Raw genomic sequence first — 15,212 nt, forward strand, 5'->3', positions numbered from 1 at the left:
CCCACAAGACCCTCCATATACTGGGAACACCCCACAAGAGCAACCGCATACCGGGAACACCCCACAAGACCCTCCGTATACCAGGAACACCCCACAAGACCCTCAGTATACCGGGAACACCCCACAAGACCCTCCATATACCAGGAACACCCTACAAGAGCTGCTGTATACCGGGAACACCCCACAAGACCCTCCGTACACAGGGAACACCCCACAAGACCTGCCGTATACCAAGAACACCCCACAAGACCCTCCATATACTGGGAACACCCCACTAGACCCTCCATATTTCAGGAACACCCCACAAGACCCTCCATATACCGGGAACATCCCACAAGACCCACCATATACTGGGAACACCCCACAAGATCCTCAGTATACCGGGAACATCCCACAAGACCCACCATATACTGGGAACACCCCACAAGACCCTCCATATACCAGGAACATCCGACAAGACCCTACGTATACCGGGAACACCCCACAAGACCCTCCATATACTGGGAACACCCCACAAGACCCTCCATATACTGGGAACACCCCACAAGACCCTCCATATACTGGGAACACCCCACAAGACCCTCCATATACTGGGAACACCCCACAAGAGCAACCGTATACCGGGAACACCCCACAAGACCCTCCGTATACCAGGAACACCCCACAAGACCCTCAGTATACCGGGAACACCCCACAAGACCCTCCGTATACCAGGAACACCCTACAAGAGCTGCTGTATACCGGGAACACCCCACAAGGCCCTCCGTACACGGGGAACACCCCAAAAGAGTCGCCGTATACCGGGAACACCCCCACAAGACCTGCTGTATACTGTATGTGTGATGGCCTCTGTAGCGCTGCCTCAGGCTTTGGGCATGGACAACAGATGATACCTCACTCAGCACAGGCTGACTATAAGAAATCACACATTTCTTTACATTCTCAGGCAGGAGATGTCTGTGACAATCCATGTTGCTGACAAATGACATGGACTCACTGACTGTACAATTCCACCTTTCTATGACTGACGTACGATTTCTGGTTTGTTTCTGTCTCTGGAGAGTCTCGTACATCTGTCCACGACGTCCACCGGGCGCACAACAGTAAAGTGCACTCTGCGCATGTGTCAGCACAGCAGCAGCTCTGCTTTCCTAGGTTTTCTGTCCCGTCCTGGCACCGTAGCAGCTGCAGAGGCTCCGCCCTATTGATGCTCCCGGGAGGAGGAAAGAATATGGCGGTGCTGCTGCCCCGGCTGGGAGCGAGAGGAAAAGGGTAGGACAGTACTGCACGGGGTGAGGTGGGATACTGGGGAGCATGGTATGGGGGCGATTTGTGGGAGAGGCTGCTGGGTGCACCGCGGCCATTACCGGAGAATGCACCACCAACATCTGTACGGGAGAAGCCACAGACAGCTGTCACATGCCACATAGACATCACACCACAGGTGTCCTAACACAAGAATCATCCCCCATATACGTGTCCTCGTACATCCCCCCCATATACGTGTCCTCGTACATCCCCCCCATATACGTGTCCTCGTACATCCCCCCATATACGTGTCCTCGTACATCCCCCCCATATACGTGTCCTCGTACATCCCCCCATATACGTGTCCTCGTACATCCCCCCATATACGTGTCCTCGTACATCCCCCCATATACGTGTCCTCGTACATCCCCCCATATACGTGTCCTCGTACATCCCCCCCATATACGTGTCCTCGTACATCCCCCCCATATACGTGTCCTCGTACATCCCCCCCATATACGTGTCCTCGTACATCCCCCCCATATACGTGTCCTCGTACATCCCCCCCCATATACGTGTCCTCGTACATCCCCCCCATATACGTGTCCTCGTACATCCCCCCCATATACGTGTCCTCGTACATCCCCCCAATATACGTGTCCTCGTACATCCCCCCATATACGTGTCCTCGTACATCCCCCCCATATACGTGTCCTCGTACATCCCCCCCATATACGTGTCCTCGTACATCCCCCCCACATACGTGTCCTCGTACATCCCCCCCACATACGTGTCCTCGTACATCCCCCCCACATACGTGTCCTCGTACATCCCCCCCCACATACGTGTCCTCGTACATCCCCCCCCACATACGTGTCCTCGTACATCCCCCCCCACATACGTGTCCTCGTACATCCCCCCCACATACGTGTCCTCGTACATCCCCCCCACATACGTGTCCTCGTACATCCCCCCCATATACGTGTCCTCGTACATCCCCCCCACATACGTGTCCTCGTACATCCCCCCCATATACGTGTCCTCGTACATCCCCCCCATATACGTGTCCTCGTACATCCCCCCATATACGTGTCCTCGTACATCCCCCCATATACGTGTCCTCGTACATCCCCCCATATACGTGTCCTCGTACATCCCCCCATATACGTGTCCTCGTACATCCCCCCATATACGTGTCCTCGTACATCCCCCCATATACGTGTCCTCGTACATCCCCCCATATACGTGTCCTCGTACATCCCCCCATATACGTGTCCTCGTACATCCCCCCATATACGTGTCCTCGTACATCCCCCCATATACGTGTCCTCGTACATCCCCCCATATACGTGTCCTCGTACATCCCCCCCATATACGTGTCCTCGTACATCCCCCCCCATATACGTGTCCTCGTACATCCCCCCATATACGTGTCCTCGTACATCCCCCCATATACGTGTCCTCGTACATCCCCCCATATACGTGTCCTCGTACATCCCCCCATATACGTGTCCTCGTACATCCCCCCATATACGTGTCCTCGTACATCCCCCCATATACGTGTCCTCGTACATCCCCCCCCATATACGTGTCCTCGTACATCCCCCCCATATACGTGTCCTCGTACATCCCCCCCATATACGTGTCCTCGTACATCCCCCCATATACGTGTCCTCGTACATCCCCCCCACATACGTGTCCTCGTACATCCCCCCCACATACGTGTCCTCGTACATCCCCCCCACATACGTGTCCTCGTACATCCCCCCCACATACGTGTCCTCGTACATCCCCCCCACATACGTGTCCTCGTACATCCCCCCACATACGTGTCCTCGTACATCCCCCCCCACATACGTGTCCTCGTACATCCCCCCCCACATACGTGTCCTCGTACATCCCCCCCCACATACGTGTCCTCGTACATCCCCCCCCACATACGTGTCCTCGTACATCCCCCCCCATATACGTGTCCTCGTACATCCCCCCCCATATACGTGTCCTCGTACATCCCCCCCATATACGTGTCCTCGTACATCCCCCCCATATACGTGTCCTCGTACATCCCCCCCATATACGTGTCCTCGTACATCCCCCCATATACGTGTCCTCGTACATCCCCCCATATACGTGTCCTCGTACATCCCCCCATATACGTGTCCTCGTACATCCCCCCATATACGTGTCCTCGTACATCCCCCCATATACGTGTCCTCGTACATCCCCCCCGTATACGTGTCCTCGTACATCCCCCCCGTATACGTGTCCTCGTACATCCCCCCCGTATACGTGTCCTCGTACATCCCCCCCGTATACGTGTCCTCGTACATCCCCCCCGTATACGTGTCCTCGTACATCCCCCCCGTATACGTGTCCTCGTACATCCCCCCCGTATACGTGTCCTCGTACATCCCCCCCGTATACGTGTCCTCGTACATCCCCCCCGTATACGTGTCCTCGTACATCCCCCCCGTATACGTGTCCTCGTACATCCCCCCCGTATACGTGTCCTCGTACATCCCCCCCGTATACGTGTCCTCGTACATCCCCCCCGTATACGTGTCCTCGTACATCCCCCCCGTATACGTGTCCTCGTACATCCCCCCCGTATACGTGTCCTCGTACATCCCCCCCGTATACGTGTCCTCGTACATCCCCCCCGTATACGTGTCCTCGTACATCCCCCCCGTATACGTGTCCTCGTACATCCCCCCCGTATACGTGTCCTCGTACATCCCCCCCGTATACGTGTCCTCGTACATCCCCCCCGTATACGTGTCCTCGTACATCCCCCCCGTATACGTGTCCTCGTACATCCCCCCCGTATACGTGTCCTCGTACATCCCCCCCGTATACGTGTCCTCGTACATCCCCCCCGTATACGTGTCCTCGTACATCCCCCCCGTATACGTGTCCTCGTACATCCCCCCCGTATACGTGTCCTCGTACATCCCCCCCGTATACGTGTCCTCGTACATCCCCCCCGTATACGTGTCCTCGTACATCCCCCCCGTATACGTGTCCTCGTACATCCCCCCCGTATACGTGTCCTCGTACATCCCCCCCGTATACGTGTCCTCGTACATCCCCCCCGTATACGTGTCCTCGTACATCCCCCCCGTATACGTGTCCTCGTACATCCCCCCCGTATACGTGTCCTCGTACATCCCCCCCGTATACGTGTCCTCGTACATCCCCCCCGTATACGTGTCCTCGTACATCCCCCCCCGTATACGTGTCCTCGTACATCCCCCCCCGTATACGTGTCCTCGTACATCCCCCCCGTATACGTGTCCTCGTACATCCCCCCCGTATACGTGTCCTCGTACATCCCCCCCGTATACGTGTCCTCGTACATCCCCCCCGTATACGTGTCCTCGTACATCCCCCCCGTATACGTGTCCTCGTACATCCCCCCCGTATACGTGTCCTCGTACATCCCCCCCGTATACGTGTCCTCGTACATCCCCCCCGTATACGTGTCCTCGTACATCCCCCCCGTATACGTGTCCTCGTACATCCCCCCCGTATACGTGTCCTCGTACATCCCCCCCGTATACGTGTCCTCGTACATCCCCCCCGTATACGTGTCCTCGTACATCCCCCCGTATACGTGTCCTCGTACATCCCCCCCGTATACGTGTCCTCGTACATCCCCCCCTATACGTGTCCTCGTACATCCCCCCCATATACGTGTCCTCGTACATCCCCCCATATACGTGTCCTCGTACATCCCCCCATATACGTGTCCTCGTACATCCCCCCATATACGTGTCCTCGTACATCCCCCCATATACGTGTCCTCGTACATCCCCCCCATATACGTGTCCTCGTACATCCCCCCCATATACGTGTCCTCGTACATCCCCCCCATATACGTGTCCTCGTACATCCCCCCCATATACGTGTCCTCGTACATCCCCCCCATATACGTGTCCTCGTACATCCCCCCCATATACGTGTCCTCGTACATCCCCCCCATATACGTGTCCTCGCACATCCCCCCCATATACGTGTCCTCGCACATCCCCCCCATATACGTGTCCTCGCACATCCCCCCCATATACGTGTCCTCGTACATCCCCCCCATATACGTGTCCTCGTACATCCCCCCATATACGTGTCCTCGTACATCCCCCCCATATACGTGTCCTCGTACATCCCCCCCATATACGTGTCCTCGTACATCCCCCCCATATACGTGTCCTCGTACATCCCCCCCATATACGTGTCCTCGTACATCCCCCCCATATACGTGTCCTCGTACATCCCCCCCATATACGTGTCCTCGTACATCCCCCCCATATACGTGTCCTCGTACATCCCCCCCATATACGTGTCCTCGTACATCCCCCCCATATACGTGTCCTCGTACATCCCCCCCATATACGTGTCCTCGTACATCCCCCCCATATACGTGTCCTCGTACATCCCCCCCATATACGTGTCCTCGTACATCCCCCCCATATACGTGTCCTCGTACATCCCCCCCATATACGTGTCCTCGTACATCCCCCCCATATACGTGTCCTCGTACATCCCCCCCATATACGTGTCCTCGTACATCCCCCCCATATACGTGTCCTCGTACATCCCCCCCATATACGTGTCCTCGTACATCCCCCCCATATACGTGTCCTCGTACATCCCCCCCATATACGTGTCCTCGTACATCCCCCCCATATACGTGTCCTCGTACATCCCCCCCATATACGTGTCCTCGTACATCCCCCCCATATACGTGTCCTCGTACATCCCCCCATATACGTGTCCTCGTACATCCCCCCCATATACGTGTCCTCGTACATCCCCCCCATATACGTGTCCTCGTACATCCCCCCCATATACGTGTCCTCGTACATCCCCTCCATATACGTGTCCTCGTACATCCCCCCCCATATACGTGTCCTCGTACATCCCCCCCATATACGTGTCCTCGTACATCCCCCCCATATACGTGTCCTCGTACATCCCCCCCATATACGTGTCCTCGTACATCCCCCCCATATACGTGTCCTCGTACATCCCCCCCATATACGTGTCCTCGTACATCCCCCCCATATACGTGTCCTCGTACATCCCCCCCATATACGTGTCCTCGTACATCCCCCCCATATACGTGTCCTCGTACATCCCCCCCATATACGTGTCCTCGTACATCCCCCCCCATATACGTGTCCTCGTACATCCCCCCCATATACGTGTCCTCGTACATCCCCCCCCATATACGTGTCCTCGTACATCCCCCCCCATATACGTGTCCTCGTACATCCCCCCCATATACGTGTCCTCGTACATCCCCCCCATATACGTGTCCTCGTACATCCCCCCCATATACGTGTCCTCGTACATCCCCCCCCATATACGTGTCCTCGTACATCCCCCCCCATATACGTGTCCTCGTACATCCCCCCCCATATACGTGTCCTCGTACATCCCCCCTCATATACGTGTCCTCGTACATCCCCCCCCTATACGTGTCCTCGTACATCCCCCCCGTATACGTGTCCTCGTACATCCCCCCCGTATACGTGTCCTCGTACATCCCCCCCGTATACGTGTCCTCGTACATCCCCCCCGTATACGTGTCCTCGTACATCCCCCCCGTATACGTGTCCTCGTACATCCCCCCCGTATACGTGTCCTCGTACATCCCCCCCGTATACGTGTCCTCGTACATCCCCCCCGTATACGTGTCCTCGTACATCCCCCCCGTATACGTGTCCTCGTACATCCCCCCCGTATACGTGTCCTCGTACATCCCCCCCGTATACGCGTCCTCGTACATCCCCCCCGTATACGCGTCCTCGTACATCCCCCCCGTATACGCGTCCTCGTACATCTGCCCCCGTATGCGCGTCCTCGTACATCTCCCCCATATATACGTGTCTTCGTACATCTTCCATATATACGTGTCCTCGTACAACCCCCCCCCCCCCATATACACATTTGTATAGTGGTGCACATTGTTACACCTGGATCCTTTAGCACAATAGCACTTTACTATCCTTTTGATAGTCTTTGATACAAGAGATTGTGCATTGTTCCATCAGGATATATCTATTCTCTGACTCATTACACTTAGAATCCCGGAATCAAAAAATCTATGTTGATAACACACATATATACAAAAAGTTATCAATATAGGGGGAAATAGGGTTATTGAGGGTTTGTTGACGTTGAGGGGTGGCACCATGTCGAATGTTTAGGGTGCCAAACTCCGCAGACAGATGATCAGCTTTATAGGGCCTGTTAGCGTCAGTTAGCCAGCCTATTCAAAGATATTGTACATTTTATATATATATATATATATATATATATATATATATATATATATACAGTCATATGTAAAAGTTTGGGCACCCCTATTAATGTTAACCTTTTTTCTTTATAACAATTTTGGGTTTTGCCACAGGTATTTCAGTTTCATATATCTAATAACTGATGGACTCAGTTATATTTCTGGATTCAAATGAGGTTTATTGTACTAACAGAAAATGTGCAATCTGCATTTAAACAAAATTTGACCGGTGCAAAAGTATGGGCACCCTTATCATTTTCTTGATTTGAACACTCCTAACTACTTTTTACTGACTTCCTGAAGCACTAAATTGGTTTTGTAACCTCATTGAGCTTTGAACTTCATAGCCAGGTGTATCAAATCATGAGAAAAGGTATTTAAAGTGGCCACTTGCAAGTAGTTCTCCTATTTGATTCTCCTATGAAGAGTGGCATCATGGGCTCCTCAAAACAACTCTCAAATGATCTGAAAACAAAGATTATTCAACATAGCTTTTCAGGGGAAGGATACAAAAAGTTGTCTCAGAGGTTTAACCTGTCAGTTTCCACTGTGAGGAACATAGTAAGGAAATGGAAGAACTATATTTTTTCACCGGTCAAATTTTGTTTAAATGCAGATTGCACATTTTCTGTTAGTACAATAAACCTCATTTGAATCCAGAAATATAACTGAGTCCATCAGTTATTAGATATATGAAACTGAAATACCTGTTGCAAAAAACAAAATTGTTATAAAGAAAAAAGGTTAACATTAATAGGGGTGCCCAAACTTTTACATATGACTGTGTATATATATATATATATATATATATATATATTCCTATACCCTGATTATCCCTCTTTTTAAAAGGATTGGGCTGAATGTGTTAATCACATTAATCACTTTTTAGAAATATTTAATAAAGGTTAATTTTAAGGGTCTTTTTTTTTGTTTAGTCAGTTCCTTATGGTATTTGACCCCATACACCGTACCAATTGCTATGGTCTTCCTTGAATGGTGGTGGTGACCTAGTGGGAGTTATATTTGTGGCCATGTATTTACTTTTTTTTTTTTTTTTTGCTGTTTATGATGGATCCTTGTTTTTCTTCTAGGAGTTTTGAGCTGGGCGTCAGCAGAGACTGTGGCTTCTACGTGGTATCTTGTCTGTGTTAGGTTTTTCATGTATTTCTGTACTGGACATGTCATTTCTCTTGTTGTATCCTGTGGCTGGTGATGTCGCACATTCCCTATAAGATCTACCATCGATCTCCTTTCTGATCCTCGACACTTTCTTCTGGATTTGGAGGGTAACGGGTGATTAGTTTGTGTATTGATCGGGCAGCATCTACCCCTCTCCGAGGTCAAGATGTTCTCAGCTTTGAAGAAACTGGTGGGTTCGGATGTGTCCAATCTACGGGACAAGAACATTCCTGCTGGACTGCAGTCCATGAACCAGGTGCTGCAGAGGAGGTTCGCCAAAGGGGTGCAATATAATAGTAAGTAATGGGAGTCTAGAGGGGATCGCCATTTGCAAAATGAGCCTGTATATACCGGTACATGTTCTTGTACAGTGGATATAAAATGTTTTCACACCCCTGCTAAAATACCAGTTTATTTCTTGTCATGTACATAAAATAAAATAAAAACCCATACCAATAAGAATAATTTCAAAACTTTCGCCCATAATCTGTACAATTACTAAGAGAAGCAAACAAATCTTTTTGGGTGGAAAAAGAAAAATAAAGAAGTAAAATAATGTGGTTCCATAAATCTGCACACCCTTACACTAATCTGTTGCTGTCCCCTGTGCATTTCTGTCAGCATTCAGTCTTTTTGGGTCGGAGACTATCAGAGCAGCACATCTAGAATAATCGATCTTTGCCCGCTCCTCTTGCAGTAGCTCCACATCTGTCAGATTGTAGGGGCATCTTCTGTATATAACGCAACGCCCTCTTCAGGTCACCATAAATCTTCTATTGGGTTCAGGTCTGAGCCATTCCAGGACTTCCATCTTCTTCTGGTGAAGCCATTCTTTGGTGATTTGGCAGTCACTTAGGGTTGTCGTGCTGAAAGTTGAAATTCCTCTTCAGCTTTTAAGCAGAGGCCTGATGTTTCAATGCAGCATTGCCTGATATTTTGTCTGTTCGTAATTCCCTCCACCTAGACTAAAGAACCAATTTCAGTTGCTCAAAAACAGCCTCACAACACAATGCTGCCCCCACAATGCATCACTGTGGGGATTGTGATCTTCTGATCATGAGCAGTGTTGTCTTTGCCCCTTTTAGATTTGTGGCCTAATAGTTTCTCCTTGTCTCATGAGACATAACTTGTTTCCTACTTCTGGTTGACTTGATGGAGGTTTCAACAGGCCAGTCATATGAAGAATATGCAAGATTTTTGTAACATGCAGAACACAACTTGGGCTCAACAGAAATTTGTGCAGCCCCTTTAATGGTGTTGTTAACCTTTTGGCAGCTACCTTATCAATTTTCTTCTTGTCGATTTATCCATTTTTGAAGGATGTCCAGTTTTAGGCAATGCCACTATGGTGCCAAATATGAGCGACTTCTTGATTACATCTTCATAGTGTTCATGGTAGACCTGTGCCTTCTGATTGATAGCTTTCCACGTTGAGATCCCTTTGCTGTGTTGTCAGCTGTTTATGGACCATGGATTGTACTTTATAATGCAACTAAATAAATGTCAGGAAAACCCTCCTAGAACTGCAGTACTTTCTCTGGGGTTAATCAAAATTCCTGTAAATGATGTCGACCGTGCGCTAGCTACTATGTAATATGAGGGAAAATGTGATTGGCTAATTCTGAACATAACCTCAGCTCCATTTATAAAAGGGTGTTCACACTTATGCAACCACATTATTGTACTGTTCTTATTTTTTCCCTCAATGAGTTTGTAGTGATTATGGGCAACTTTAAAGTTCTGAAATTATTCTTCTGAGTAGGATTCTTTTTTTCACATGACAAAAGACTAGTATTGTATCAGGGGTGTGTAGGAGACTTTTTATATGATCATCCAAAGAGCATCATTGTAATCCTTTGGGTCAGAGAAGCGTATATAAAAATGGCAAATGTAAGAATGTGGAAAATGCAGCCTGATCGGGGGTGACAATCTCATGATCAGCATGTGACCGCACCTACTGTGTAAGGCCGCTCGCTGCCCAGAGGCCTGTTCATGGGGAAATCTAATACACAGAAGGGCTTGTATTCTAATACACATGGAAACTGCATCTCCCAGAATGTATCAGCGGGGGACAGTCAGAAATCCAGGTGGCAGCAGCCAGCAGAATTGGGAATGCTGCTCTGGAAGAGAGTGCAGTATTAGACCTGATTGAAGAAGAACACAAGATGACGTACACCAAAGAAAGAGCAGTTTAACTCTTAATTTTCTGCAGCAGAGCTCTTTTCCATTATGGCGGCCATGCGTGCAGCTTTGAAAAAGCAAAAGTACAAATTTTGTTCCATTCACAAGTATCTGAAGATCCACGCCCTTGGGAGCAAATATAAAAAGTGTACACAGAGCAGGTATTGACGCGTGCTGCCAAGACGGCCACTGACTGAACATATATAAAGTGACTGACCGCCACCATCCTCCAAACTGTGGAATGGAAGTGGTCAGAAAACACTATAATGATTAGACTGGGAAATCGCTTACCGGGCAATTCCCTGTTAAGTTATTACTGCTCGTAAAGAAGGTCTAAATTGTGTCCTTTTTAATTGGTCGTGAAGCAGTTCCATCATGTAACGATCCCTGTGACTGAATGATAGGTCTTCTGAGCCTCTCCTGCAGCGAAAAAACCAGGTCATCAGATCCCCTGTAATTTCCCTGCAGCCTTTTTTTTATCGCAATGGTATATAGCCTTTAAAAAACTTCAGGGAAAATATCCAGACAGATTTCAGCTGCCGCAGTGTTCACATCAGAGGTTGTTTATACTGATACATGGTAACAACCCTGCCTCTGTGTAGCAGGAAAGTCAAGACTTGTTTTCAGTCTCTTTATAAGGCTAAGTTCACACTAGCCGTCTTTTAGCTTTTGTTTTATGCAGGAAAGAATTTGCAGAAAACACGTTTTTCTTGCTTTTTTTGTAAATTTTTGTTGCGGTTTTGGCAAGCTAGATCTGTCTATTGTACATGTTGAAATCCTATTCTATAGAATCAGATTTTGGCACAAAGAACGCAGCAAAACCTGATACCTGCGTTTTTTCAGGGGTTTCTTCACCACCCATTCATTTCAATGGGTGAAAAGCACTGAAAGAAGGGAAAAGCTCTATTGTGCAAAACCATGCAAAGCACAGAATACTGATGACAAAAAAAAACAAGCTGTGTGCATGAGATTTCTGAAATCACATAAACTTTGCTGGTACTGTAAAAGACAGCTGAAAACTGGCATAAAAAGCGCATAAAAAAATGCTGCAAAACAGCCTAGTGTGAACTTAGCCTAAGTGTGTACAGAAGCAAAGCAATATCTTGTAACCCATGAGGGATCAAAAACAGGCTTCCCTCCAGTGAGACAATGAAAATCTGACTGACCGTTATGTCATACATCAATCAAAACAAAAAAGAATAACTGAGCAATCCTTGTTTCTTTACCAGTGAAAATTGTCATCAGGGGAGACAGAAACACAGGAAAGACCACCCTCTGGCATCGACTGCAGGGGAAGAAATTTTTGGAAGAATACATCCCCACTCAAGAGATTCAGGTCACCAGTATACACTGGAACTACAAGAGTAAGAGGTCTCCTGTCTACCTCTACTGTACATGCTATATATGTCACCTCTCAGACACTATAATACTGCCCCCTATGTACAAGAATATAACTACTATAATACTGCCTCCTATGTACAAGAGTATAACTACTATAATACTGCTGCTATATACAAGAATATAACTAGTATAATACTGCCCCCTATGTACAAGAATATAACTACTTTAATTCTGCCCCCTATGTACAAGAATATAACTACTTTAATTCTGCCCCCTATGTACAAGAATATAACTACTTTAATTCTGCCCCCTATGTACAAGAATATAACTACTATAATACTGCCCCCTACAGTCATGGCCAAAAGTATTGACACCCCTGCAATTCTGTCAGATAATACTCAGTTTCTTCCTGAAAATGATTGCAAACACAAATTCTTTGGTATTATTATCTTCATTTAATTTGTCTTAAATGAAAAAACACAAAAGAGAATGAAGCAAAAAGCAAAACATTGATCATTTCACACAAAACTCCAAAAATGGGCCGGACAAAAGTATTGGCACCCTCAGCCTAATACTTGGTTGCACAACCTTTAGCCAAAATAACTGCGACCAACCGCTTCCGGTAACCATCAATGAGTTTCTTACAATGCTCTGCTGGAATTTTAGACCATTCTTCTTTGGCAAACTACTCCAGGTCCCTGATATTTGAAGGGTGCCTTCTCCAAACTGCCATTTTTAGATCTCTCCACAGGTGTTCTATGGGATTCAGGTCTGGACTCACTGCTGGCCACCTTAGAAGTCTCCAGTGCTTTCTCTCAAACCATTTTCTAGTGCTTTTTGAAGTGTGTTTTGTGTTATTGTCCTGCTGGAAGACCCATGACCTCTGAGGGAGACCCAGCGTTCTCACACTGGGCCCTACATTATGCTGCAAAATTTGTTGGTAGTCTTCTGACTTCATAATGCCATGCACACGGTCAAGCAGTCCAGTGCCAGAGGCAGCAAAGCAACCCCAAAACATCAGGGAATCTCCGCCATGTTTGACAGTAGGGACCGTGTACTTTTCTTTGAATGCCTCTTTTTTATCCTGTAAACTCTATGTTGATGCTTTTGCCCTAAAAGCTCTACTTTTGTCTCATCTGACCAGAGAACATTCTTCCAAAATGTTTTAGGCTTTTTCAGGTAAGTTTTGGCAAACTCCAGCCTGGCTTTTTTATGTCTCGGGGTAAGAAGTGGGGTCTTCCTGGGTCTCCTACCATACAGTCCCTTTTCATTCAGACGCCGATGGATAGTACGGGTTGACACTGTTGTACCCTCGGACTGCAGGGCAGATTGAACTTGTTTGGATGTTAGTCGAGGTTCTTTATCCAACATCCGCACAATCTTGCGTTGAAATCTCTTGTGAATTTTTCTTTTCCGTCCACATCTAGGGAGGTTAGCCACAGTGCCATGGGCTTTACACTTCTTGATGACACTGCGCACGGTAGACACAGGAACATTCAGGTCTTTGGAGATGGACTTGTAGCCTTGAGATTGCTCATGCTTCCTCACAATTTGGTTTCTCAAGTCCTCAGACAGTTCTTCGGTCTTCTTTCTTTTCTCCATGCTCAATGTGGTACACACAAGGACACAGGACAGAGGTTGAGTCAACTTTAATCCATGTCAACTGGTTGCAAGTGTGATTTAGTTATTGCCAACACCTGTTAGGTGCCACAGGTAAGTTATAGGTGCTGTTAATTACACAAATTCGAGAAGCATCACATGATTTTTCGAACAGTGCCAATACTTTTGTCCACCCTCTTTTCTATGTTTGGTGTGGAATTATATCCAATTTGGCTTTAGGACAATTCTTTTTGTGTTTTTTCATTTAAGACAAATTAAATGAAGATAATAATACCAAAGAATTTGTGTTTGCAATCATTTTCAGGAAGAAACAGAGTATTATCTGACAGAATTGCAGGGGTGTCAATACTTTTGGCCATGACTGTATGTACAAGAATATAACTACTATAATACTGCCCCCTATGTACAAGAATATAACTACTATAATACTGCCACCTATGTACAAGAATATAACTACTATAATACTACCCCATGTACAAGTCTATAGCTATTATAATACTACTCCTATGTATAAGAATATAACTACTATAATACTGTCCCTATGTACAAGAATGACTACTATAATACTGCTCCTATGTACAAGAATATAACTACTATAATACTGCTCCTATGTACAAGAATATAACAACTATAATACTGCCTTCTAAGTACATGAATATAGCTACTATAATACTGAAAATATACAAAAAAGTTTAGTGTCTGCTCACCTCCTCCTGGAGCGCACGGATCCTGTTGTGCGGCAAGTTTTCAGAACTTAGAAAAAATAAGTCCAGCTCTGTAAGTCCATAAAATCCATTTTTCTTTTATTCCATCACTTCCAGTAGTATAAAAGCAATCACGTCATAGTCCAGAACATTAAAATCAAACGCGTTTCAACGCAAAACCGTGCGTCTTAATCATTGACAAAGATCTAATGGCAGACTGAACATTTTAGACCATACTGCTCCCTATGTACAAGAATATAACTACTATAATACTGCCCCTATGTATAAGAATATAACTACTATAATGCTGCCCCTATGTACAAGACTATAACTACTATAATGCTATCCCTATGTACAAGACTATAACTACTATAATACTGCTCCTATGTACAAGAATATAACTACTATAATACTGCCTACTATATACAATATAGCTACTATAATACTGCCCTCTATGTACAAGAATATAACTACTATAATATTACCCCAATAAACAAGAATATAACTAATATAATACTACACCTATATACAAGAATATAACTACTATAATACTGCCCCTATGTACAAGAATATAACTGCTACAATATTACCCCAGTAAACATGAATATAACTACCATAATACTGCCCATAAATACAAG

At 47.0% G+C, this 15,212-nt stretch overlaps 2 protein-coding genes across 6 annotated transcripts in view; one reads left to right on the top strand and one right to left on the bottom strand.

The window, feature by feature from the left end:
- The window catches only part of RALGDS (ral guanine nucleotide dissociation stimulator), a 231,533-nt gene extending 230,278 nt beyond the window's left edge, over positions 1–1,255 (bottom strand). Inside the window, exon 1 of one of the 4 annotated variants that reach the window (XM_073556011.1) lies at positions 1,034–1,255. In XM_073556011.1, the coding sequence (XP_073412112.1) occupies positions 1,034–1,123 (90 nt within the window). In that variant the 5' untranslated portion in view covers positions 1,124–1,255. Of the gene's footprint in view, positions 1–997 lie in introns of all 4 variants that reach the window. The other 3 variants (XM_073556008.1, XM_073556010.1, XM_073556009.1) reach the window with 3 other exon arrangements.
- The window catches only part of RABL6 (RAB, member RAS oncogene family like 6), a 53,093-nt gene continuing 38,998 nt past the window's right edge, over positions 1,118–15,212 (top strand). For both annotated transcript variants that reach the window (XM_073556015.1, XM_073556016.1), the window contains exons 1-3: positions 1,118–1,272; positions 8,641–9,024; positions 12,139–12,273. In XM_073556015.1, coding sequence (XP_073412116.1) covers positions 8,895–9,024; positions 12,139–12,273 — 265 coding nt within the window. In that variant the 5' untranslated portion in view covers positions 1,118–1,272; positions 8,641–8,894. The remainder of the gene's footprint in view (positions 1,273–8,640; positions 9,025–12,138; positions 12,274–15,212) is intronic.

Source organism: Dendrobates tinctorius, unplaced genomic scaffold (assembly GCF_039654945.1).
Source record: "Dendrobates tinctorius isolate UK_male_01 unplaced genomic scaffold, ASM3965494v1 ptg000231l, whole genome shotgun sequence".
NCBI classification, from domain to species: domain Eukaryota; kingdom Metazoa; phylum Chordata; class Amphibia; order Anura; family Dendrobatidae; genus Dendrobates; species Dendrobates tinctorius.